General features: G+C 52.4%; 1 protein-coding gene and 1 pseudogene across 1 annotated transcript in view; both read left to right on the top strand.

Moving 5' to 3' along the window:
* The window catches only part of MYO1F (myosin IF), a 36919-nt gene that overhangs the window by 524 nt on the left and 10862 nt on the right, over positions 1-25533 (top strand). Inside the window, exons 2-19 of the mRNA XM_027969759.2 lie at positions 9246-9383; positions 9848-9937; positions 10023-10117; positions 10487-10574; positions 10696-10785; positions 12785-12916; positions 13066-13200; positions 13467-13599; positions 13826-14022; positions 15712-15792; positions 15872-15958; positions 16940-17026; positions 17493-17660; positions 19276-19361; positions 21917-21998; positions 23529-23635; positions 24123-24221; positions 24369-24513. Of these exons, the coding sequence (XP_027825560.1) occupies positions 9246-9383; positions 9848-9937; positions 10023-10117; positions 10487-10574; positions 10696-10785; positions 12785-12916; positions 13066-13200; positions 13467-13599; positions 13826-14022; positions 15712-15792; positions 15872-15958; positions 16940-17026; positions 17493-17660; positions 19276-19361; positions 21917-21998; positions 23529-23635; positions 24123-24221; positions 24369-24513 (2040 nt within the window). The remainder of the gene's footprint in view (positions 1-9245; positions 9384-9847; positions 9938-10022; positions 10118-10486; positions 10575-10695; positions 10786-12784; positions 12917-13065; positions 13201-13466; positions 13600-13825; positions 14023-15711; positions 15793-15871; positions 15959-16939; positions 17027-17492; positions 17661-19275; positions 19362-21916; positions 21999-23528; positions 23636-24122; positions 24222-24368; positions 24514-25533) is intronic.
* Positions 14622-14709, top strand: LOC121819739 (small nucleolar RNA SNORA70; annotated as a pseudogene).

Below are 25533 nucleotides of genomic sequence, written 5' to 3'. Positions count from 1 at the left end.
TCCCACGCATGTCATATTTGGAAGTCTCTCAGGATGTGGAAGGTGTTTGGGCGATCCTCTCCATTGGGACCTTCAGAGGGTCTTGGGATTCAGCCTCTCTGAGTCCACCACAATTGGGAGAGAAAGCTGGGTCAAAAGGGTGGTGGGTTACCATGATGGTGGCATGCTGGCATCCCAATGTGGGTGACAGGGTGGTTTGGCAGTAGTCATCACAGAAGCGGGAGTAGGTGAGATGAAACCTGTCTACCCCACCACGGGTTCCTTCTGCTGGAGGGTGGCAGGGAAAAAACACTGCACCCAGAAGCATCACCACCTGGTGAGACTGAGGTCTGGTGATGACCGTGGTGATAAGGTTGTAGAGATGGTCATGGTCCTCGGTCTAGATCCAGGAGCATCATGTCACATGCATGAGGAGGAGACTTGGCTGGCTATAAATGTCACACCTCTGTCCCCCGCAGCCCAAGTTCCATGGCTCTGCAAGCCACTTCAGCTTTCATTTTTTGTCAACCTGTCCATGAGGGCGTGTGGCTGGGGACAGTCACAGAGCTAAGAGTGACAACTGCAGGGTTCCTGGCAGTTGCCGCAATGTTGGAGGCAGGGATTGCGAGATCACCCTATTTCAGAAAGCCAGTGATAAATGGGGCATCACGGGCCACGGACCCCTCTGGTTAATCTGCAAGCAAACCATCAGCTAGAGCTCTGGGCTTGAGACGGAAGCCCTTCCAAGACGGAACCAGGCCAGGAAGACTCCTTGATCAAAGAAACACAGGAAATAATTTGCTATTTGAGAGAAAAGCAACCCCTCCCAAGGAAACCATGTGAAATGCTGAGTCAATGATTTGCTTGGCCAGCTGGGTCTGGGAAGGGAGAAACTCACTCAAGAGGATCATGAATTAAAAAAAAAAAAAATGAGTGGGATTTATCCATGAGATTAATACCTCTGTCTAGAGGTGCTGACATCTTCCTGGAGGAGTGCTGGATGCCAGAAAGCGTGTTGAAAGATTCAGTGAAATGATGTTCATCAGGTGCTGCACAGAGCACATAATGTGCTCCATACACTCATGGTGGGAGTTAGCCATGGTGATGGATGGATGTGGCTTCACTCTTGGTTCCTGTAGGACTGGGTTGTTGATGTCATTGTTCATGACGGCGGTCGTTGCTGTCCATTGTCCCATGTTGGTGGTGTGGTGGTGGCTGTGATGGCTGCTTTCAGTGCCAGCTAGTGTTGAATACTGATGGCTGGTGGCTGCTTGTTTTCCCCTGGAGGGTTGATCTCTAGAATAATGGCAGTTGGCCAACGTTTGAAGTTGGGTGGTGACGGTGATGTTCGTTTGCTGTTGGTCATTCACTGATGATTTGGGTGACTGTCTTGGGACTGGTGGTGATGCAATGTTGGTTTGGAAAGGGGTGTGATTGAATGCTGAACTTCCTAGGTGGCTCAGAGGTAAAGAATCTGTCTGCCAACACAGAACACTGCGTTTGATCCCTGGGTCGGGGAGATCCCCTGGAGAAGGAAATAGCAACCCACTCCAGTATTCTTGCCTGGAAAATCCCGTTTACAGAGGAGCTTGGCGGGCTATAGTCCACAGAGTCGCAGAAGAGTCTCTGACCACTAGTGACAATTTAGTGACTAGACAACAACTGCTGCTTCAGCGGTGGTAGGTTACATGTGGTTGTTGACAGCTACTTTTGTGATTGTGGTTGTCGATGGTGACTGGTTGTTATAGGTTGTTGATGCCAGTGGTAATGAGTGCTGATGGTGGTGAGTGATGGTAAGGAAGTAGGTGGAGGAATCTTTCGTTCTTCTGTTTGATATTAGCTGGCATTAAGGTTATCAGCAGTTTCAGTTCGACTTCAGCTCAGGGGCAGGTAAAGGCAGCAATTGGTTGTCCTCAGCTGATAATGGTGGTGACGTGAGGATAATGGTGGTTGTTTTGAAAGTACAGATATGAAGCTGGGAGACCAGTTATGTGGCTGCTTGATCCAGGGGCAGCAGTCATGGGAATGGACAGAAAAGGCTGGAGGCCAAGAGAGGGTGAAGGAAAAGGATTCTAGAAGGACAAGGATCCCCGGATGTTGGAGAATGGCCTCTGGTTAGGGCCGAAGAAGCCTGAGACACCCCTCCCAAGGGAGGGGGAGACCTGAGAGCCATTGGGGGTGAGAATGTTGTTTGCATGGGGTAGAGATACAGGGTGTGGCCCCAGAGCCCCATAGAGCAGGACCCAGGCTCCAAGGGCACATCAGGGGGCCAGGGTGGGGCCAGGGGCTGAGGGCAGCTCCAGCAGCCACTGCTGCAGCAGCTTCACCTCACCACCGGCTGGCAACCACAGCACGCAGGACCCCGGCAAGGAAGGAAGTGGCTGTTTCGTTGTTCTCGCCAGTGTGCGGCTCTGCTCATCACCACCCAGGAGCAGGGAGGCCAGAGCAGTTGGAGCAGATTGCAAAAGCCCGCTCCTCCAGACCTTCCTCCTGGCCCTGTGTCCCGAGCCTGCGGGACTGGCCAGCTTAAGGCTGCTGCTGCTGCTGCTGCCGCTGGCGATGGGGAGAGAGGCTAGTGTTTCCTCTTGACAAGCTTTGCCTCGTTGAATCTGCACGGCTGCCCACGAGGCCCACAGTCCTCAATATTCCCATTTGCTCAATGAGAAAACAGAGGCAGGGAGGTTCGGCTAGCGGCCGGACAACCCAAGATAGTAGAGGATTTCAACCAGTGATCCCCAAGGTCACACTGTGAACAGCCACCTTGATCAACAACCTCTTCCTCCTCCTTCCAACTGAGAGGCCACCTGGGGGTGTGGGCTGACTCCTATAGTCTAGTTTTTAATTCAAGCAACTAGAATGCTGGTGTGCCACACACACCCAAGGCCTTCTGACCCATCGCTCCCACTGCCACCACTTACAACAATCTGAAACATTCATGTTTCAAGGTCTATCTCCTACAGGAAGCCTGCTCTGATTGCCTCAGCCTCCCACAGGAAGCCCTCTCTGATTGCTTCAGTTCTTCTTTGTGCAGTCTGATTGGGATCACAGTCTCCCCTGGACAACTCGCTTCTGAGCTACTCAGGAGCAGAGTCTAGGCCTGGTCCCCACAGACCTCCATGCACAGTAAGAGTTCAGAAAGTGTTTTCACTACAGGGCTCCAATGCCCCAGCCCTTGGTTCTCCCTTCTTTGGCACCAGGGAAGCTGCAACCCCATGCCTTTGCTGTAAGTTGATGGGGGGGAAGCCTCTCTGAAGAGCTGAAGTTAGAAACTATGTTCTCCTTCCATCCCAGCCACCTCGCGCCCCTGACTGTCTTTCACAAGAACTCCAGCCTGTTGAGTCATATCTGACTTGTGGTCAACTGTGACCACAAGCTCTCTGTTACACCCTCACCCCCAAGGGAGGAACAAACAGCTTCAGCCTGACCCTCAGAGACTTGGGGGACACAGAGAGATGGACACCAATGACACAGGATAGGAGGCAGTCTTATCACAAAGATACTTCATTCATTTATTCATTCAACAAGTGTACGTTGACCAGTTCCTCTATATCATCAAACACTGACCACTTTCACTAAATGCTCTTGGGGACACTGGCTGCCATTTCCTGAGGCAACCCAGTGGATCTTTTCTCAGCACTGGCTTGTTTATTTTCCCCAGCAAGCCCACAGAGGAGATTTATTATGGCACCTGTTCTACAGATGGGGCAACTGAGGCTTGGAGAAGTGAAGTGGCCTCCCTGGGGTTCCATAGCCAAGTGTCAAGCCAGGCCTCACACCCAGTTCATCCCTTGCCAAAATTCTTGACTCTCCTCCCTCACACTATACCCTCTTGAGCAAAACCTCTCTCTCCACCACAAACAACTCATGGGTTTTTTGTGTGATCGTGTAGAACTCAGCTGGATCCTGGAGTCCAGGCTTCCTGGGGCTGGACACAGAAGGAGAGGCTGCTAGAGGCAAAGGCCCATTCCACTGGGTGGGGAAAGAAGGGAGGGACAGGAAGAGGAACCAAGTTCTTGAGGCCAGGAGAGCCAGCCAGACACAGCCGGCCTCAGGGCCTCTGACCTCAGAGAAAGGAAGTGGCCTGGAGTCTCAGCTGAGCCCGAGGGGGTCCCAAGAGCATGGAGATCAGGATGACCCCAAAGAGGAAACCCTGGACAGGACCCTGTGTGTCTCCTCCCCATCCTCATCTGACCTATAGCACCAACCCTGGCCATTCCCGACGCAGACTTGGCTTCCCTTTCTGCTGTGTGACCTTAGGGAGGACACCTAACCTCTCTCTCTGGGCCATAGTTTTCTCTCTTGCAAAATGGATCTAATCAGAGCAATGACCCAGATGTGTGCCCAGAGGATGCGATGAGATAATTCACGAAAAAAGCTTAGACCAGAGTCTGGCACAAAATAAGTGCCAGTGGGGCGTGAACTTTTGTTACCTATTGTTGTTCCCGGTTACCATAGCTACCACCCACGCCCCACCTTTGAGGTCTTCAGAGAGAGAATCCACTTCTAGTTCGCCCACCCAACCTCCCCACCCCGACGCAGGGAAAGGGCAGCCCCAGCAGGTCCCTGAATGACACCACTTCATCCCCTGTATTTAAAATTTCATCGGCTCGTCTCACCCCAACACACCAGCTGGTCTCCTTATTTTAAAAACAGAAAATACACTCCCCTGACCCCTCCTTCTCCACAAAGCCTCTTTCCCTCTTCCCCTTCTTGGCCAGACTGTCCAGAAGCAGTCCTCTCTCCCTGTCTATACCTCCTGACCTCCCAAGCTGACTCCTGACCCTGAGGTGTCTCCATGGGGGACCCTCTGAGCCTCCAGTGAGCGTGAAGTTCTTTAGCAGCTGGGGGTCCAGTTGACAGCTCCCTGCTTCTCCTAACCGGCCACCCCAGGTCCTGGCTGCCTCCAAACTCAGCCTCTGCTGTGGGCATGGTTGCTAACCCTCCACGCTGCTGTTTCCGAAACCTTGTCCTCCCGCACCTACCCTTCCTGCTGTATCCCAGGGCTCTCAGAGCATCACTCCCAGCTGTCGTTATTGCTCAGTCGCTGTTTGGTCCATCTCTTTGTGACCCCATGGACTGTAGCCCATCAGGCTCCTCTGTTCATGGGGTTTTCCAGGCAAGAATACTGAAGTGAGTTGCCATCTCCTTCTCCAGGGGATCTTCCCAACCCAGGGAGAGAACCCACGTTTCCTGCACCGGCAGGCAGATTCTTTACCACTGAGCCACCTGGGAAGCCCATCACACCCAGCTCCCCCTTCTTGTACCAAACATCTTAGCAGGCCCCCTTGAAACACTGAAATGAAATTCACACGCAGCAAAAAAACACTAACTTCCATCTTTCAGAAACATTGAATGCGGTCCCCTGCAAGGCCGGGAGAGAGTCATTTAGAATAAAATGTGCACGGAAAGACGGAAATGCTCAGGCCACTGGCCCAAGAACTCTCACTGGAGTGGCCAGGTGCTCACACCTCAACACAGGTGTGTCTCAGTCAGCGAGACAGCCCCACCCCCCCACCCCAAGTAGGACACATTAACCTCACGAGCAACGTAAGCTCCTAAACACTGGATGCTTCTTTCTTTTTCTTAAATTAAGTAATTTATCTATTTATGGCTACGCTGGGTGTTTGTTGTTGCTTGTGGGCTTTCTCCAGTTGCCACGAGCGGGGGCTACTCACTAGTTGAGATAGAAGGCCTTCTCATTGTGGGGGCTTCTCTTGTTGCAAAGCACAGGCTCTAGGCACACAGGCTTCGGTAGTTGCAGCAAGCAGACTCAGGAGTTGTGGCGCATAGGGTGAGTTGCTCCGCAGCATGTGGGATCTTCCCAGACCAGGGATTGAATCCGTGTCCCCCGCATGGGTTGGTGGGTTATTAACCGCTGGACTGGTAGGAAAGTCCCTAGAGTGGCATTATTAACCAGGCAGGAAGGATGTTCTGGGCAGAGGGCTCAACATCTGCAAAGACTCAGAGGCAAGGTAGTGAGGAACTGAAAGAGTTCTCCCTGAACTCTAGGTTACTGGTGCAGATTAGGCGCTCAAGAAATCTCTGCGGAGTGGCTGCATGGGGATGGCAGTGATGGGAAGCCACTGGCAGAGAGATGGGGCCATAATTGCCGTCGGAAAAATTCACACTTGGGACTTCCCTGGCGGTCCAGTGGTTAAGACTGCACTTTCAGTGCAGGGGGCGTGAGTTAAATCCCTAGTCAGGGAACCAGGGTTGCAAATCTGCATGACACAGCCAATAAATAAATTAAATAGCAGTAAGAATAATAAATAGTGTTCTTTTTTAAAAAAGAAAGAAAATCTCACTCTCAATAATCAGGCTAGAAGCAGTCTCAGGGGCTCCAGCCCTGCCCCTTCCTTCCCCCTACCCTCCCCGAAACATCCCTCCTCTGCTTTCTCTTCCTGCTTCAGTCACACCTCTGCATTTGCCCTGGCAGTTCACTGTCTGATGAACCATTTCTCCCTGTACTTGATTAAAACCCTTCTCAGCTTTCACATACCATCCCCAAAGCTCTCTGGAGCCCAGCCACTCAAGAAAGTAGAGGCAAAAACCTGGCCTTTGCTGTCAGATGACCCTAGATTTGAACCCCACATCCTTGGAACCACGTTAGCTGCATCCTTAGTCAAGGGTCAAATCCCTCTCAGGCCCCAGTCTCCTTCCCAGACTTTACCACACTGAGCTATGACGATTGCCAATAATATGGGTGACACTTTGCATGGCTGAGTCCCTTCACTGTTCACCTAAAACTATCACAACATTGTTTGTTAATCAGCCATACACCAATGCAAAATAAGTTTTTTTAAAAAATTGGCAACACCTGCCTCCAGTATTGTGCATGTCATAGATGCTTGGTGAATGTTAATTCTGTCAAGTGTCCCTCTTCCGGGAACCCTCCCCCTACCCCACTTTGTTCCCCCGAAGCAATTAATCTCTCTTATCAACCCTGGCTGATAAGGCTGCTTCTCCCATTTTACAGATGAAGTCACTGAGGCTCAGAGCAATGTTAAGTCACACAGCCAGGATCAGAACCCAGATCTAACCCACACCCAAAACTAGGCTCATTTCATGTCTCTGGATATTATTCCATGAATCCCTCCCGCCCCCCCCCCCAACCTCAGGGACTGTCAGCATGACCAGAATCTGAGCTAGCACCTCCGCTGCTCAGGAACCTTCTATGGGTCCCCAGTGCTCCAGGCACTGGGGAGAGACTGGCTTCTCATCTATCTCTGCCCTGGAGTTGCCCATGCTGACCCTCCAGCTTGATCTCTGCCTCAATCCCTTCCCAGATGGGCCCAGCACACCATCTCCATTCCCCTGGCAAGTCCTGGTCATCTTTGAAGACCTGACTTTGGTTCCCAGTATCTTTGCTCTTGAGCTTCTCAAGTGGTGCTAGTGGTAAAGAACCTGCCTGTCAATACAAGGGACATAAGGATTGTGGGTTCGATCCCTGGGTCAGTAAGATCCCCTGGAGGAGGGCATGGGAACCCGCTTCAATATTCTTGTCTGGAGAGTCCCATGGACAGAGCACCTGGTAAGCTACAGTCCATAGAGTTGCAAAGAGTAGGACATGACTGAAGCGTCTTATCACATATGCATTTTTGCTCTTGGGGGCTTCCTCTGAAGCTGGGTTTCTTTCTTTGCCGTTGTCCCTTGCCAGGTGCTCCCTGCAGGGGCTGAGAAAGGACTCAGTCCAGATCCCAGTCCTCCAGGAGCTCCAGGTCTGGGGCGTGTGCGGGGATTCCTGCAGGAGGGATACCTTGTCTGAGCGTGAGTTACCAGCCACGAGAGCTCCAGGTCGCCACCACTCTGTGCGCCAGTCCCTCCATGACAGGGTATATTGAACGGAGGCAGAGAGGGCCTGCTAGAGCCAGTGTGCTGAAGTGTTTAAGGTGCTGGATGAGCTCAGCTGGGCTGAGAGAGCATTCCTGGCAGGCTTCCTGGAGGAGGAGTTTAAATGGGGAACCTGGGTCTGAGTCTCCTCCTTGGGGCCTTGAAGGTGTCAGCTGATGAAAAGCTGAGGGAGAGAATTAAAAGGGAAAGTGGGAGCTTGGAATGTGCCAGAACTGACTCTCTAAGGATGGAGACCACGGCAGAGGTGGTGGGAAGGCTGGGGGAGCTGAGGACCAAGGCCGTAGCAGGGCACTGAGGCAGAGATCACAGACACGTGGTGACAGAGAATCTCAGGGGGATGGGCCAGGAGGACCCCAAGCTAGGAGGAAGCAAGTGGGGGGACTAAGGTCATCTGGAGGTGAACACGTTGTTGTTCAGTCGCTCAGTCGTGTCCGATTTCTTTGCGACCCCATGGACTGCAGCTCACCAGGCTTTCCTGTCCTTCAGTATCCCCAGAGTTTGTTCAGACTCATATCCATTGAGTTGATGATGCCTCCAACCATCTCATCCTCTGCTGCCCCTTCTCCTTTTGCTTTCAATCTTTCTCAGATCAGAGTCTTTTCCAATGAGTCAGCTCTTCACGTCAAGTGGCCGAAGTGTTGAAGCTTCAGCTTCAGCATCAGTCCTTCCAATGAATATTCAGGGTTGATATCTTTTAGGATTGACTAGTTTGATCTCCTTGCTGTCCAAAGGATTCTCAAGCGTCTTCTCCAGCACCACAGTTCAAAAGCATCGATTCTTCAGGACTCACCCTTCTTTATGGTCCAACTCTCACATCCATACATGACTATTGGAAAAACCATAGCTTTGATTATATGGAACTTTGGCAGCAAAGTGATGTCTCTGCTTTTTAATACACTGTTCATCATAGCTTTTCTTCCAGGGAGCAAGCGTCTTGGGTCAAATGCCAGGGAGAAGTCAGGAACTCAGCCTGGGCCAACGGAGGGAGAGATGGGCTGGGGATGTGAGAGAGAGGGTGGGTGAGCTCCCCCATCAAGCCTTTCCTGATCCCCTCCTCCCCTCTCACAGTTGCCAGATCCCCAAGCACACTCTGCCCCACTGGACCAGGCATCACCCTCTGCTCCATGGCAACAGGATACAAAGTGGAGGGATGCTGGTACCGAAAGAGAGAGGGCTGAGGGACACATCCAAGCTGTCGTTCTGTCTGTCCTCCTCTTTTGGGAGCAGACCTTGTCTCCCTCTCCTGTTGTCCCTGAGATAGGGAAGGAGGGAGGGAGGTGGCAGGTGGGCAAGGGGACAGCATCAGCAGCTGATGATGTAGGTGAGCCAGGTGGGAAGGGGAGGAGTGCTCAGGCACCAGCCCCCACCACGCCCCCTGCAGGGTCTCACCGTCACCCCACCGCCCCCACCCCCAGGGCAGCAAGGAGCGCTTCCACTGGCAGAGCCACAATGTGAAGCAGAGCGGCGTGGACGACATGGTGCTTCTACCCCAGATCACTGAGGACGCCATCGTGAGCAACCTCCGCAAGCGCTTCATGGATGACTACATCTTCGTACCCTGGGCCGTGGGCGGGGTGGGCAGATGCAGGACTCAGGGACAGGAGGATGACTGACCAGCGGATGGAGGGATGGTGGGTGGATGAGGGCAGGGGAGGATGAAAGAGGCTGTAGCACGGAAGGGACACACATGCCTGAGCACAGGAACAGAGTGGGGATGGGCAGCAAGAGCACAGGGCATTAGCGCAAGGGGACCGCGGAGTAACAGCGGGGCTCCAGTTGGGGGTGGCTGTGGCTCTCACGGCTCCCTCTGCTCGGGGGCAACTCAGGCACAGCACCCTCTGTTCCCCTCAATCTGGATCCAGCTCAGTTTTTTTCCTAAGACGCCTGGAGTATCTCCATCTCTTCCTCCAAGCCACAGGGCTCTGGAGGCCCCAAGGGAGCAGGAGGAGGGGACAGGGCCCCTTGAGGGACACAGCTTGCCAGGACGCTGCATGGCCCTTAACCGTCTCCACCCTAGACCTACATTGGCTCGGTGCTCATCTCCGTAAACCCCTTCAAGCAGATGCCCTACTTCACAGACCGCGAGATCGACCTCTACCAGGGCGCGGTGAGGCGGGGCCCGGGTGGGAGCCACAGCCCCAAGGCCTCCCCCCGACCTGAGACCGAGGCTGAGCCCTGCTCTCTCCCACCAGGCCCAGTATGAGAATCCCCCGCACATCTATGCCCTCACCGACAATATGTACCGGAACATGCTTATAGATTGTGAGAACCAGTGTGTCATTATCAGGTACAGAGTGGGAGCCCAGACCCTCCTCCCCAGGGCCTCTCAAACAGCATCACCACCCCAGGGAGCTTTAACTGGAATTCCTGGTCCAGACAGAGCCTCGCTGTCCCTCTCCACCCCCAGCCCCACTCTACTTAGCCTCTCACCCTCTGATCCGTGAGGTATTTTGTGCATTCATCCTGTTATTGCCCACCTGTTCCATCTAAGTGTCAGGAGATTTAGATCCATCTTGCTCACCATGGTATCCCCAACAGCCTGGGCTATTGCTTGGCACCCAATAGGCGTCAATGAATGAACGATCAGAGCCCCAGCTGGAAAGGGCACTTCCTCCACCCCTGGTAACTCATCATCCTTTTCCTCACGCATCCTCAGTGGAGAGAGTGGAGCTGGGAAGACAGTGGCGGCCAAATATATCATGGGCTACATCTCCAAGGTGTCGGGCGGAGGCGAGAAGGTCCAGGTAAGGCAAAACAGGAAGAGGGGCTGGGTCTCCCCACATGGACTTTCATCCGCTCACCTCCAAACTCCCACACCCCACCGCAGTCTGACCTCTTCCCGCCCCCACCTGTGTCTTTCGCCAGCACGTGAAAGATATCATCCTTCAATCAAACCCACTGCTGGAAGCCTTTGGCAATGCCAAGACAGTGCGCAACAATAATTCCAGTCGCTTTGTGAGTCTCTGTGGCCTCTACAGTGTTTGTCTCTGTCTCTGCCTCTTTCCTTTACATATATGCTCAAGAGTACAGGAAATACCTGCTCCTCAATAGGAGACTGGCTTCCTGTTCATGATCCCTCTGAAAAAAAAAAGTCCCCCATCAGCAGCTCTGTGGAGACGAAGACATGTTCATGTCCATTCTTGAATACTCCTCCCCCGGCTGCAACTAGGCTATGTCTGTTCCTATTTCCATTTCAGGTCCCATTTATTCCCTCATTCATTCTTTCTTTCATCAAATGCTTCTTGGAGTCCTTCTTTGTGTCAGGGGCTATGCTGAGCCTAATGAAAGACAGAATAGGTAAATGGATTTGGGTTTGTCATCATTTTCTGTCACTGTTTGGATGTGTGGCTTGGACAAAAGAAAAAAAAAAAAACAATGTAACCTTGTGGGTCTCCTCTGTTGGAATGGGATGGTATGGTGGCTCAGATGGTAAAGAAACTCCCTGCACTTCAGGAAATCCAAGTTTGATCCCTGAATTGGAAAGATTCCCCGGAGGAGGGAATGTCAACCCACTCCAGTATTCTTGCCTAGAGAATCCCATGGACAGAGGAGCCTGGTGGGTTACAGTCTGGGGTCACAAAGAGTTCGACACAACTGAGTGACTAACACTTTCACTTTCATAGACTTCAATAATTTCAGTAAATGCTTGAACATGGAAATGGCTTAATGAATTCTGACACTAATGAGATTTTTTTCCCCTGGATATTAGTATCTATAATATTAATTATATTTTATTTTCTAATATATTTTCATATAATTATATTTGAAGTATTTTCTCCAACATTTTATTTTAAAATTTTTCATATACCTGGAAAAGCTAAACACTACAGTAAACACTTGTATGCTCATCTCCTAGATTCTACCATTAATATTTTACTATTCTTGCTTAATCATATGTACATCGATCCACTTTTTTTATGCACTGTAAACTATAACATCATAACTTTCCTTCAGACACTTAAGCATGCAGACGATTAATCAGTCCAATATAAATTTGCAGTTCTCTATCATTTCTTTTAAAGTTAAATTTGCATACAGCAAAATATGTAAATCTAAAGGGGACTATTCATTAATTTAGACGAGTGCATACACCCATGCAACCAACACTCTGATCGGTATACAGAATATCACCATCTCTGCAGAAAGTCTCCTCTTGTCTCTTTCTAGTCAACCTCTACTTCCACCTTACCCAAGAAGAAGTCACTCTAATTTTTTTTTTTTTTTTGCACCATAGATTAGTTTCAGCAGTTTTAGAATTTCATATAAATAGAATCACACAGTCTGTGTTTTTGGACTACTAATGTAGAGCAAAACATGGATGAACCACAAGAACATGTAATTCTATTTTATTTTATTTTATTCTATTGCTGCTGTTGTGCTCAGTGGTGTCCAGCTCTTTTGCAACCCCATGGACTGTAGCTTGCCAGGCTCCTCTGTCCGTAGGATTTCCCAGGCAAGAATACTGGAGTGGGTTGCCACTTCCTTCTCCAGCGGATCTTTCCAATCCCCTGGATCGGACCAGGGGTCGAACCCGAGGTACCTATGTCTCCTGCATTGGCAGGCAGATTCTTTACCACTGGTGCTACCTGGGAAGCCCCTTATTTTATATAGTTTTGGCTCAGACGGTAAAGAATCCACCTGCAATGCAGGAGACTAGGGTTCGATTCTTGGGTTGGGAAGATTCCCTGCAGAAGGGAATGGCAACAGGGCTAGAGGCCCCAGGTTAGGGCTTGAATCATCAGGGAGGGAGGAAAAGGTATTCCTGGCCCAGGACCCATTTTAGACAAAGGCTGGAGGGAAGGAGCTGGTGAGAAGAACAGTAAGTGGAAGTTGGGGAGAGAAGAGCTACTTGAGGTCACTTGGGGAAGAAGGCTCATAAGACCCATCCCCCGTGCTTCCTCACCTGCAGCCCTGGGCCCCTGGGCGGGGACTGATGTGGCTTTCTTGGGTTCAGGGCAAGTACTTTGAGATCCAGTTCAGCCGAGGTGGGGAGCCAGATGGGGGCAAGATCTCCAACTTCCTGCTGGAGAAATCCCGCGTGGTCATGCAGAATGAAAACGAGAGGAATTTCCACATCTACTATCAGGTGCAAGGAAGGTGGCCGTGGGGCTGGGAGGGAGCCTCACCGGAGCCCACGGGAGGGTTGGTGTTTGGGAACCCGTGATGGCAAGGACCCGGGAATTACAAGGCTGCACCCATCCACCACCATGTGAATGAGCTTCACCCACCCTCCAGCTGCTGGAAGGGGCCTCTCAGGAGCAGCGGCAGAACCTAGGGCTCATGACTCCTGACTACTACTACTACCTCAACCAGTCAGACACCTACAAGGTGGACGGCACCGATGACCGGAGCGACTTCAGTGAGACTCTGGTGAGCACCGTTGCCATTTCAGCCCCAGGAAACCTTCTTGTGTTACAAATTGGGAAACCAAGGCCCGGAGAGGGACAGAGTCTTGCCCAAGGTCACACAGCAAAAAAACAAACAAAGCCAGGAGAGGGGTCCAGGTGTCCTGACCGTCCCTCCGCCCCCACCCCACCCCGCCCTGCACATTTGTGTTGTGGTCACTGAAGCCTAACCCGTGGGTCGGCTGGAGGTCGGGCTTTACACCACAGGCTCTGTGCCCCATGTGCCTACAGAGCGCCATGCAAGTCATCGGGATCCCAGCCAACGTCCAAGAGCTGGTCCTGCAGCTCGTGGCGGGCATCTTGCATTTGGGAAACATCAGCTTCTGCGAAGATGGGAATTATGCCCGGGTGGAGAGCGCAGACCGTGAGTGTGGGTGCTGCGGAGGGTGTGGTGGAGGCATGTGTGTGTGTGTGTGTGTGTGTGTGTGTGTGTGTGAACTGCTTCCTCCCAGTTGTGGCCCCCAGAAGCTGAGGAGCTAAGCAGACAAGATCGATGTCACCGGGCAAAAATGGGGAGAGATGGGAGCCGCCATGTGAGGCCCAAGAACCCGACCGGCTGCTCCCTTTCTCCCCACCCCACCACCTGGCAGTCCTGGCCTTCCCCGCCTACCTCCTGGGCATTGACAGCGGGCGGCTGCAGGAGAAACTGACCAGCCGCAAGATGGACAGCCGCTGGGGCGGGCGCAGCGAGTCCATCGACGTGACCCTGAACGTGGAGCAGGCAGCCTACACCCGCGATGCTCTGGCCAAGGGGCTCTACTCCCGTCTCTTTGACTTCCTCGTGGAGGCAAGTGGGGCTCTGAGGACAGGGGCAGGGGGAGAGGGGCTCTGGGGCAGCACCAGGCCCAGGACTTGGACCAGCCAAGAGAGGGAGGGGGAGCGTCCTGAGTGTCATGACCTTGCTAATGCCCAGCTTTGGGAGGTACCACACAGGGCAGGAGATGATTTGATGGGAGATTTAAGGTCTTCCTTAAAAACTGATCGGTAGGCTTCCCTAGTGGCTCAGACAGTAAAGAATCTGCCTGCAAAGGAATGAGATTTGGTTTCGATCCCTGGGTAGGAAAGACCCCCTGGAGAAGGGAATGGCAACGCACTCCAGTATCCTTGCCTAGAGAATCCCATGGACAGAGGAGCCTGATGGGCTACAGTCTATGGGGCCACAAAGAACTGGACACGACTGAGCGGCTAATACTTTCACTTTCACTTTGGCTGTTGCATGGAGCCCAAGCAGGAGGGGCTGCTGGAAATGTCCAGGCCTGGACCAAGATGGGGGCTGCTGGAATGGAGAGGGGTGGGTGCCTTAGAGAGAGCCATGAGCACGGCTGTCAGAAGGACAAAGTGATGGACCAGGTGATGGTAGATGAGAACAGGATGTGTCAAGGTCAAGAACAGTGACTAAACATGCAGTAATTGCAAACAGCAGCCTCCTTGGTAGAGCAGGCGGCCTGTTGCCTAAGGGATCTTGGAGACAGTCCTTTCCAGGGGACATTCATGATGGACATGCTGCCCCCCAGTCTAGGCTCTAGACAGCTGTATGAGGTGCCTTTGGACAGCCCCAGGGCCCAGTGGCCAGGGTCCACCCTGGCCAAGTCATGATGGCCATCCGCACCAAGCTGCAGAATAAGGAGCATATGTTTGAGGCCCTCCACAGGGCCAAGTTCAAGTTCGCTGGCTGCCAGAAGATCCGTATCTCCTAGAAGTGAGGATTTACTAAGTTTAATTCGGATGAATTTGGAAACATGGTGGCAGAAAAGCGGCTCATTCCAGATGGCTGCGGGGTCAAATACAGCCCTAATCACTGCCCCCTGGACAAATGGTGGGCCCTGTGCTCATGAGAGCCTGGGCACTGTCCCCTCCTGACTTGGGCGTGCTAAGTCGCCTCAGTCATGCCTGACTCTTTGCAACGCTATGGACTATAGCCCACCAGGCTCCTCTGTTCACGGGATTCTCCAGGCAAGAATACTGGAGTGAGTTGCCAGTTCCTCCTCCAGGAGGTCTTCCCAACACAGGGATCAAACCTGTCTCTTGCACTGATAGGCAGATTCTAGCGCCACCTGGGAAGTCTGCTCTTTACTCATGCACATCAATAAATCCCACTTTCCTGTCAAAAAAAGAAAAAAGGATTGTGACTGTAGTAGCCAACACTCCATATCAATTAATGCATGCCAGCTATGGTTCTGTTCTTCATGGATTGATTTATTTAATTCCTAAGAAAAGCCCTCTAAGAGAGATGCTACTGTGAACCCATTTTAAAGATGAGCAAATAGAGGTGCAAAGTGGTTAAGGGGCAGAGCCAGCTCCCAAGGCAGGAACCCTAATGTCCTAACACCTGGTTTCTTGTAGGAATGATGAACAGGGGTGAGGGTAGGCACAGCGATGGGGAAGGCTGGAGACACACTGGTGGGAGGGGACAAGAGCATTTCAAGAGAGTGGCAGGCCTGTGTAGCCACTCACCTAGCGTCCCTGTGCATCACAGGCCATCAACCGTGCCATGCAGAAGCCCCAGGAGGAGTACAGTATCGGTGTGCTTGACATCTACGGCTTTGAGATATTCCAGGTATGACCCTGTGGCCCAGTGGGAGGGGGGCCTCCAGCATCAGCCCACTGAGTGAGGCACGCTTTTCCTCCCTTGGCAGAAAAACGGCTTTGAGCAGTTCTGCATCAACTTTGTAAACGAGAAACTGCAGCAGATCTTTATTGAACTCACTCTGAAGGCTGAACAGGTGGGCAGGGGAAGACAACTGGCCAGGGCCAGGGGTCACTGGGGAGGAGGTGTGGGACCATGAAGGTTGCCAAGCAACCAAGGACACCCCAGCCCCACATGGGCACTTCCTTCTACTGACATGTCCAAGCTCCTTCTTCACAGGAGGTTTTCTACCTCTAAAGCTCTGATGAGGGCTGGAGCATTGCCTCTTTGTTCAAACCTTCAATGGGCTTCCTGGTGGCTCAGACGGTAAAGAAACTGCCTGCCAGTACAGGAGACATGGGTTTGATGCCAGGGTCAGGAAGATCCCCTGGAGGAGAGCATGACTACCCACTCCAGGATTCTTGCCTGGAGAATCCCATGGACAGAGAAGCCTGGCGGGCTACAGTCCATGGGGTTGCAAAGAGTCGGACATGACTGAGCAGCACCTGCTGTGTAGCAGGCACTGTTTGCAGTGCTGAGAAGACCCCCATGAATGGGATGGACAAAATCCTGCCATTTTCATTCTACCCAGCCTGCAGAGGCAGAGCCTGAGACTAGGATTCAGGGCAAATACCAGGAGATGATTGAAGAAGCGACAAAGGGATTTTTAAAATTATTTATTTATTTTTGGCTACCCCCCACTGCATGTGAGATCTTAGACTCCCACTGGGGATTGAACCCATATGCCCTGCAGTGGAAGAGCAGAGTCTTAACCACCGGCTGGCTTTCAGGCTCTGAAAGGAATTCTTTTTTTAAGAGCCAAATGGGATGTATTCACGAAAAGATCACACTTCAGGCAACTGGGGCTCAATTCTGGGACCCCAGGGGGAAGATCTGACCTCCAGGAAATGAGATTTGTTATCGGAGACAGTCCTAAGTGATGAGACTGGAAGGACAAGTTATGGGAGGGACATCTGTCACACTTCCTCCACCCATGCTTGTGAAGCTAACATTCTAGAAACACTCACATCTTTGCCCAGATGCCCTGTCCCATCCCTGCCCTCTTTGCCACCCCCAGGAGGAGTACGTACAGGAGGGTATCCGCTGGACCCCCATCCAGTACTTCAACAACAAAATCGTCTGTGACCTCATCGAAAACAAGCTGGTGAGGGCTGAGCCAGATTTGGGGGTTCCCGCTGGGCCCCAGTCAGAACTGGGCTTGGGAAATCACTGTGCCCTTGAGCTGGGCTTGGAAGAGCTGGGAGAACCCTGGAGGTTCTGGGCCCCTATAGACCCTTCTAACCCACGCTCCCCCTTAGGCAGATGGAGACCCATCAGCCACCACGTCCATTCACTCTGCTCACCTGTTACTTATTCACTCCATAAACATCGCCCCCAAGGCAGGCTGCAGGGGAGAGAGGGGTCAAAGTTGACAGGTCCCCTTTCATCTCCATCTTGGGAAAGGATAGAGGCACGGATCCTTTATGGGGTTCCCCACCCCATCCTGTACCAGAGAGCTTCCACAGAATCCCCACACATCGGAGCTTCCCATCACTTCCGCTCCCTCCTAGGAGCGGCAAGTGTTTGGGGCCAGTCGGTGCTGAGCCCTTCCCCACCTCCTCACCCCACAGAACCCCCCAGGCATCATGAGCGTCCTGGACGACGTATGCGCCACCATGCACGCCACGGGCGGTGGCGCCGACCAGACGCTGCTGCAGAAGTTGCAGGCAGCCGTGGGCAACCATGAGCACTTCAACAGCTGGAGCGCGGGCTTCGTCATCCACCACTACGCGGGCAAGGTGCGCCCCGCCCCCCGTCCCTCGGACCCCGCCCCTCGGATCCTCAGACTCCGCCCCTCAGACCCCACCCCACCCATCAGACCTCGCGCCTCGGACACGCCCCCTCAGACCTAGCCCGACCCTCAGACTCCTCCCCTCGGTCTCCTCCCACTAAGACCCAACCCCGCCCATCAGATCCCGCTCCCTCGGACCCCGCCCGTCAGGCCTCGCCCCTCAGACACCCCCACACACACCTCCAGAGGCTTCTTCCCACTGCAGCCTCCCAATCTTCCAACAGAAGGAATCTACCCAGACATCAGCCAGTGCTAAAGAACACTGATCCCCTTCTTGAGCCCTCCCCCTACTGATCAGAAATACGATCCCCCCCTCCCACTGACCCCCAGGAACTGGCCTAGCGGCCCCACTATCATGACCTTTCAGCAGGGCTGGTAAACCCACTGTCCACTCCCCCATCAAGGCCACAGCGCTCCCAACAGGACAGCGACACCTGCCCCTTATAGACTTCTTGGATGGCTCAGTGATAAAGAATCTGCCTATCATTGCGAGAGATGTGGGTTCCATCCCCGGGTCGAGAAGATACCCTGGAGAAGGGGATGGCAACCCACTCTAGTATTGCCTGGAGATTCCCACGGACAGAGGAGCCTAGTGGGCTACCGTCCAAAATGACTGAGCACCACCCACACACACCTTACAGGACACAAAATCCCTCCCATCAACCCCAAATTAGGCAGCAGAGCCCCCTAAGCCCTAATCTGAGTTATAAGCCCCAGTGTCCCCCTGACCCAGAACATGGCCGCCCTTCTTCTGATCCCGACTTGGAGACCCCTGGATCATGCTGCAACCTACCACCTCAGACAGACCCCCTACAGACAGACCCCTACCCAAAGTTTCAGAAACCCACTGTCCTCCCACCCTGGCCAAGGTCCCCCTCCCCAGTTTACAAGACTGCACACTCGCTCTCTGACCTTATCATGGGCAGTAAACAGCCCCAGTGGTTCCCTGACTGTGCTGCAGCCCACCATTCCTAAAGTGGGCTGAGGCTCCGTGCTCCTCATCCTGAGAGTAGCCTGACCAGAACTACAGGGAGCCTGCACCTTGGATGGCAGACCCAGTCTACAAGCCAGGCTGAACCCCCCTCCCTCCCACCCACCCACCCACCCACCAAACTCCAGCCAGTGCTATAACCCTCCTGACACAATCCCCCAGGCCCCCAATCGACCAGAACACAGAGGCTCAATGTGACCTTTTGATTCCAAATTAATTAGCAAACACCCAGGGACTGCTCCCCCCTACCCAGAATACAGCCCCTCACTCCCCAAGCTGGGCTATAACTGTCACCTCCTCCTTCCTCTGATCCAGCCTGCAGCTCCCTCCCTGGGTCTGGACTGTAACCCTCCATCTTCTCTCCCCTCTGACCCAGACTGCAGTCCTAACCCTCCAATCTCACCTTGAGCATGAGACCTCCAGGCTCCCCCCCAACCAGGTCCATGCTGCTCCCGACTGCCTAATATGAACCATAGACATTGCCCAGTCATCTCACCCCAGAGCGGGCCCCCATGGGATCCCCCATCCATCACTTCAGATTCTCACTACCCCCCATGCCACCTTCCTCCAGGTCTCCTATGATGTCAGCGGCTTCTGCGAGAGGAACCGTGATGTCCTCTTCTCTGACCTCATAGAGTTGATGCAGACCAGTGAGCAGTGAGTGGTCTGAGGCGTGGAGGTCTCTGGGCAACTCCCCGTGGGGATGGGGGAGGCCCAGGGACCACCTCACCTTCCCCAGAGCTCCCATCACTCCATAGAGTTTGTGGGGGCACCTGTTTCTTGTGAATTTTATTGTTCAGTGGCTCAGTCACTTCCGATTCTTCATGACCCCATGAACTGCAGCATGCCAGGCTGTCATTCACTGTCTTCTGGAGTTTGTTCAAATCCACGTCCATTGAGTCGGTGCTATCCACCCATCTCATCCTCTGCCACCCCCTTCTCCTGCCCTCAATCTTTCCCAGCATCAGGGTATCTTCCAATGAGTCAGCTCTTTGCATCAAGTGGCCGAAGTATTAGAGCTTCAGCTTCAGGATCAGTCCTTCTAGTGAATGCTTAGGGTTGATTTTCTTTAGGATTGACTGGTTTATCTCCTTGCAGTCCAAGGAACTCTCAGGAGACTTCTCCAGCACCACAATTTGAAAGCAAATGGAATATAGCACAGGGTGAATGTTCTAAGACAGTGGTTGGTAAAGTGCTGATATTGTGGTTTCTAGAATGGTAACATGAGCATCTTCTGATACAAAGAGAATCTCAGGCTCCACAGTAAACTGAATGACTCAGAGTCTGCATTTTAACAAGATCCCAGGAGCCATGTGTACATTCGAGTTTAGGAGCCACTGATTTAGAGCAACACTGTCCAATATTATTCCACATGCAATAAAACTGAATCTACACATATACTTATTTTTAAATGGCCCGATTCAGATATAAATTGCATACCATTAAATGCATCCATTTTTAGAAATGATTTTTAATAAATGTACAGAATTGTACAGCCGTCACCACAATCCAATTTGAAACATGTGCATTACCCACAAAGATCCCTCATGCAAAACTGCAGTCAAATCCCCATTCCTATCACTTGTGTGGGCTTCCCTAGTGGCTCCAGCAGTAAAGGAACCCGCCTGCAATGCAGGAGATGCAGGCGTTCGATCCCTGGGTCGGGGGGCGGGGGGGGGAGAAGATCCCCTGAAGGAGGAAATGGCAACCCCCTCCAGTATTCTTGCCTGGAGAATCCCATGGACAGAGGAGCCTGGTCCATAGGGTCGCAAAGAGTTGGACATGACTGAGCACGCACGTGTGCAAAGACACAGTCTGCATCTACTAAGCAGTCCACTCATTCTAGATTATAGCGATGGGAGAAGATCTCATCAAAGAGCAATGTAACAATGAACATAACAATGTTGCCCAACCAAACTCAGGCCTGCCCACCTGGCTCACTGCAAAGTCAACCTCCCAACACTAGGAGGCGGTGATAGAAAGTACAGCATTAATTGCAGGTCCAAGCAAGAACAGGTAGCTCTACTCAAAAGACCCCAAACTCCCCGAGGGCTTTCAGGGAAGGATCTTTACAGATAGTGTGAGAGAAAGGGTCACAGGGTGTGATCCTTTCACAATTTTCTGATCAGTTGATGGTGAGGTAACAGGGTGATGTTTTAGGAATCTTAATCATCAGCCTGGTTCCAGCTGGTCTGGGGTCTACACGCTGGTGGTCAGAATTTATTTAACTCCTACCTGGCAGGGGTTTTAGTATCTGCAAAACAGCTTAAGGATATGGCTCAGGATATTATCTATAGCCCTTTGTTGTTAGTCGCCAAGTCGTGTCCAACTCTTTGCGGCCCCATGGAACTGTAACCCCTGAGCCTCCTCTGTTCATGGGATTTCCCAGGCAAGAATATTGGAGTGGGTTGTCATTTTTCTCTCTCCAGGGAATCTTCCCATTCCAGAGATTGAACCCTTGAACCCTCATCTCCTGCTTTGGCAGGAGGATTCTTTACCAATGAGCCACCAAGGAAGCCCTCTATACCCAATGAAGAAGAATTGAAAGTCCTTAACTTTCTTTTACAGCTAAACTATCATTATTTTGTCCTGCTTGACTGTGTTCCTTTGTTTCTGTATTTTCTCACCTTTCTGATTAAATTTGCCTTCGGATTTCAGAGAAGGCCTAGGAGGCTAAAGCTTTCCAACAGAAAATAGGCAGGGGACATGGGAAGGAGGAGAAATTGTCTGTCTTTGGGAAGTTCCCCTCAAAGGTCCTGCTCAGGTTCACCAAAGTGAATTTAACCAATCCCCTGTTGATGGACACTGAGGTTGTGCCCATCTGTGGCTATCACCCACGGGGCTGCAGCAGCAAGGTCCTTGTCTGTATTTCCCTGCACGCGTGTGCAAGCCTCTGCCTGTAAGACGGTTCCTCCAAGGGGACCTACCTGTGATGCCAGAGATGCCACATCAGTTAAGTCGAACTGTTTCCTTTTACTTGCTACCCAAGTCATGGACAGTCACGGAGAAAAAAAGTAACAGTACAAATAAATCAAGGAACCAAGAGGATGAAACCCACCCTCTGGTTCTCATCATCACACCCACCAACCTTCAGGGAGAACCACATGCGTACAGCGTGATCTCCGGGTCCCAGACACCTCAACAGCCCCACCTCCAGGAGGACACCCAAGGTTCACCTGCACCTCCAAACTCCTTCTCTTCCCCCCTCCCAGGGCCTTCCTCCGGATGCTTTTTCCCGAGAAGCTGGATGTGGAAAAGAAGGGCCGCCCCAGCACCGCCGGTTCCAAGATCAAGGTGGGCACGGGGAGGGAAAGGTCCAGTTCTGTCGTTCCTATGTCCATCTCTCCCCATCGCAGAGCCTCTGCCCCTCCCTCTGGCATCTTCTAGTCAACAAGGGCTTCTTCCAGTGCTGGGGTTGGGGAGCTTGGACCAGCTTCCTTAATGTCCTCCTAACCCCCTAAATCCAGACATGAGCCATCATCCTAATGATTTTTTTTTTTTTTTGGTCTTTTGGTCATTTGTCACTTTCTTATTCATTATGGTAAAATATACATAAAGTGAAAGGGTTAGTCGCTCAGTTGTGTTCAATTCTTTGGGATCCCATGGACTGTCACCAGCCAGGCTCCCCTGTCCATGGGGTTCTTCTCCAGGCAAGAATACTGGAGTGGGTCACCATTCCCTTCTCCAGGCGATCTTCCTGACCCAGGGATTGAACACATACCTCCTACATTGTCAGGAGGATTCTTTACCGTCTCAGCCTTAACCATTTTTAAGTGTACATCTCAGCGGCATGAAGGACATTCACATTGTTGTGCAAACATCCCCACCATCGATCTCCAGAACTTTCTCCCCTTCCCAAACTGAAACTTTGTCCCCATTAGTCTCTAACTCCCCATCCTCTTCCCCAGCCCCTGGCACCTGCCATCCTGCTTTCTGTCTCTATGGGTGTAACTCTTCTGGGGACTTCCTATAAGTGGAATTGGACACTTATGTGGCCGGTTTGTTTCACTGAGCATAATATCTTCAAGGTTCATGCATGTGTCAGAATTTCCTCCCTTTTTAAGGCTGAATAATATACCGTGGATGTAATGGATATTTTCTCATCCATTCCTCCACTGATGGACACTTGGGCTGTTTTTGCCTTTTGGCTATTGTGAAGAGTGCTTTTATGAACACGGGTGTACCATCATAATAATATTTTAATAACAGTATATTGGGCACTTCTCAGTGCTGGCAGCAAACACGAGACACTTTACAGACAGGAGATTAGTCCCACCTGGCAGATGGGAGGCCAAGGCTCAGAGAGGTGCAGTCACTGATCCGGATCGCAGACCAGAACTGTGATCCACGCCAGGGTCTCTTCTACCAATCCTCCAGTCTTCCCCCTTGGAACGATGTCCTTTCTAGTCTTCTCTGCAGGACTACCTCTCAGGCACACACGTGTGATTCTCTGCTTTTAAAACATCTGTGCCCCAAAGGACAGGCAGAAATAACCAGGAAGTGTGTGCTCCCACGTGCTCAGCTATTCCATCAACAAACCTTCGCTGAGCACTTACTCTGCGCCTGGCTAAGCAGCGAGTGCGGCAGACATGAGAGCTCCTGGTTTGGGGTTCAAGGATCAGGTACACACACAGGATATGAACCCCATATGGTACGTGGTAACAGAGCCACATGGGGACCAGGGATGCCTGGGTCAATCAGGTGCCACGCCCACGTTCCCATGCAGCATGTCTGGGTCTCTTGGGGCTGTATTCAGAATGCGAAGACAGAGGGGCCAGAGGGTCCCATCCGTGCCCCCATCCCCATCTTCTCTCCCCACCTTAGAAACAAGCGAATGACTTGGTGTCCACGCTGAAGAGATGCACGCCCCACTACATCCGGTGCATCAAGCCCAATGAGACCAAGAGGCCCCGCGACTGGGAGGAGAACAGGTGACGCCGCCCCCCGCCCCGGCCCATCTCAGCCAGTCCACACTGCCTGTCCCCGAGACTGACCCTCCCTCGCAAACCTCCCCAGCCACCCAGGGTCATGGAATCCATCACAGGTCTCATCCAGGCTAACCCCTAGGACCAGCGCAAAACCCCTCAGGGCCCCGGGGTTACACCTAGCACTGACCGAGGTCCCCAGGGAGGATCCCAGACTGTCCGTGGAACTAATAATACAGTCCCCCTCATTCCCCAGACCCCAGAACCCACCCCTAGAATTGTTCCTAAAACTGACCACTCAGCAAACACCGACCCCTCCCCCTAGAACCCAGGCCCCCAGTGACAGAACTAACTCCAAAGTGGACCCCTGGACCAGCACTGAACCCCCTCCCTAGACCTCAGAACTCACCCCCTAAACTGCTCCCAGCATGAATCCAGACAGTCCCGGAGCGGTGAGGCCGCCACCAGGGGACTCAGGCTGCCCTCTCCCCAGGGTCAAGCACCAGGTGGAGTACCTGGGCCTGAAGGAGAACATCAGGGTGCGCCGCGCGGGCTTCGCCTACCGCCGCCAGTTCGCCAAATTCCTGCAGAGGTAAGGCATCCCTGCCACACTCACCCACCTCCCGCCGGCCCCGCCCCGCCCCCACCAACTGCCCCGCCCCCTGCCCTCTCCAGTCGCTCCGCCCACCCTCCCCGCAGCCCCACCAGCCGCTCAGACTCTCCCCCGCCCTGGCTTCAGGTACGCCATTCTGACCCCCGAGACGTGGCCGTATTGGCGCGGGGATGAGCGTCAGGGGGTCCAGCACTTGCTGCGGGCAGTCAACATGGAGCCGGACCAGTACCAGATGGGGAGCACCAAGGTCTTCGTTAAGAACCCTGAGTCCGTAAGTGTGTGGGAGAGACAGACACCAGCATCACTTGCATGGTCCTGTTCTTCAGGCGCCTGGATGGCCGTGGGCACGTTTCCTCCCCGCCACCCTCAAGCCTCGGTTTCTCCATTTGGAAATTGCGGAGAGTCCTAGTCACCCTGCAGGATCAACGTGAGAATTAAACAAAATGGGAAGTCCGAGGCACAGTGCTCAGGAAAACTAAATTAGTGGGACTTCCCTGGTGGTTCAGTGGTTAAGACGCTGAGCTTCCAATGCAGCGGGTGCAGGTTTGATCCCTAGTGGAGTAACTAGGATCCTTCATGCCATTGGGCATGGCAAAAAAAAAAAAAAAAATTAGCTAGAGGGTCCTTGGGGCCAGGAAGCTGCTAGAGAAACACATATCCACCTGCGGTGGTAGCCCCTTGGAAGGGACCAGAATGTCTTTTTGTCCTTTCCTTTCTTTGTTCTTTCCTCCATCCCCATCTATCATCTTCATTCCTTCCTTTGCCTTCCTTCCTCTTGTCCTGTTTTCTCTCTCTTTTCTTATTTCATTCCTTCATTCATGAGTACCTGGACCAGAGATTCAGGTCAAAGTGGCAATTTTCTTAGTTTATTTTTATGTATTCTTTGGCTACACTGCACAGCATGCAGAATCTTAGTGCCCTGATCAGGGATCGAACCCATGCACCCTGCAATGGAAGTGCAGATTCTTAACCACTGGCCTGCCAGGGAAGTCCCAAAGTGGCAATTTTCTTGTTATAAAACAAACCTCATTTCACACCCTCCAATATAGAAATAATCCTTCTAGCACACTGTCATCAGTTTCTAGCCTTTTATCAAAGGCTGGAAGCACCCCAAACTTTATGCTGCCTCTACTTTCAAGAGCAAAAGCAACAATGACAGTTAAGTTCTAGGGATCTAATGTACAGGGCAGTGTGGTGATTAAGGCTGGCTGTATTATATACAGGGGGCTTCCCTGGTGGCTCAGATGGTAAAGAATCTGCCTGCAATGTGAGACCTAGGTTCGATCCCTGG

The sequence above is a fragment of the Ovis aries genome, chromosome 5 (assembly GCF_016772045.2).
Source record: "Ovis aries strain OAR_USU_Benz2616 breed Rambouillet chromosome 5, ARS-UI_Ramb_v3.0, whole genome shotgun sequence".
In the NCBI taxonomy this organism is placed as follows: Eukaryota; Metazoa; Chordata; class Mammalia; order Artiodactyla; family Bovidae; genus Ovis; species Ovis aries.
Note: the sequence above shows the minus strand (reverse complement) of the source record. Positions and strands in the feature narration are given on the sequence as shown.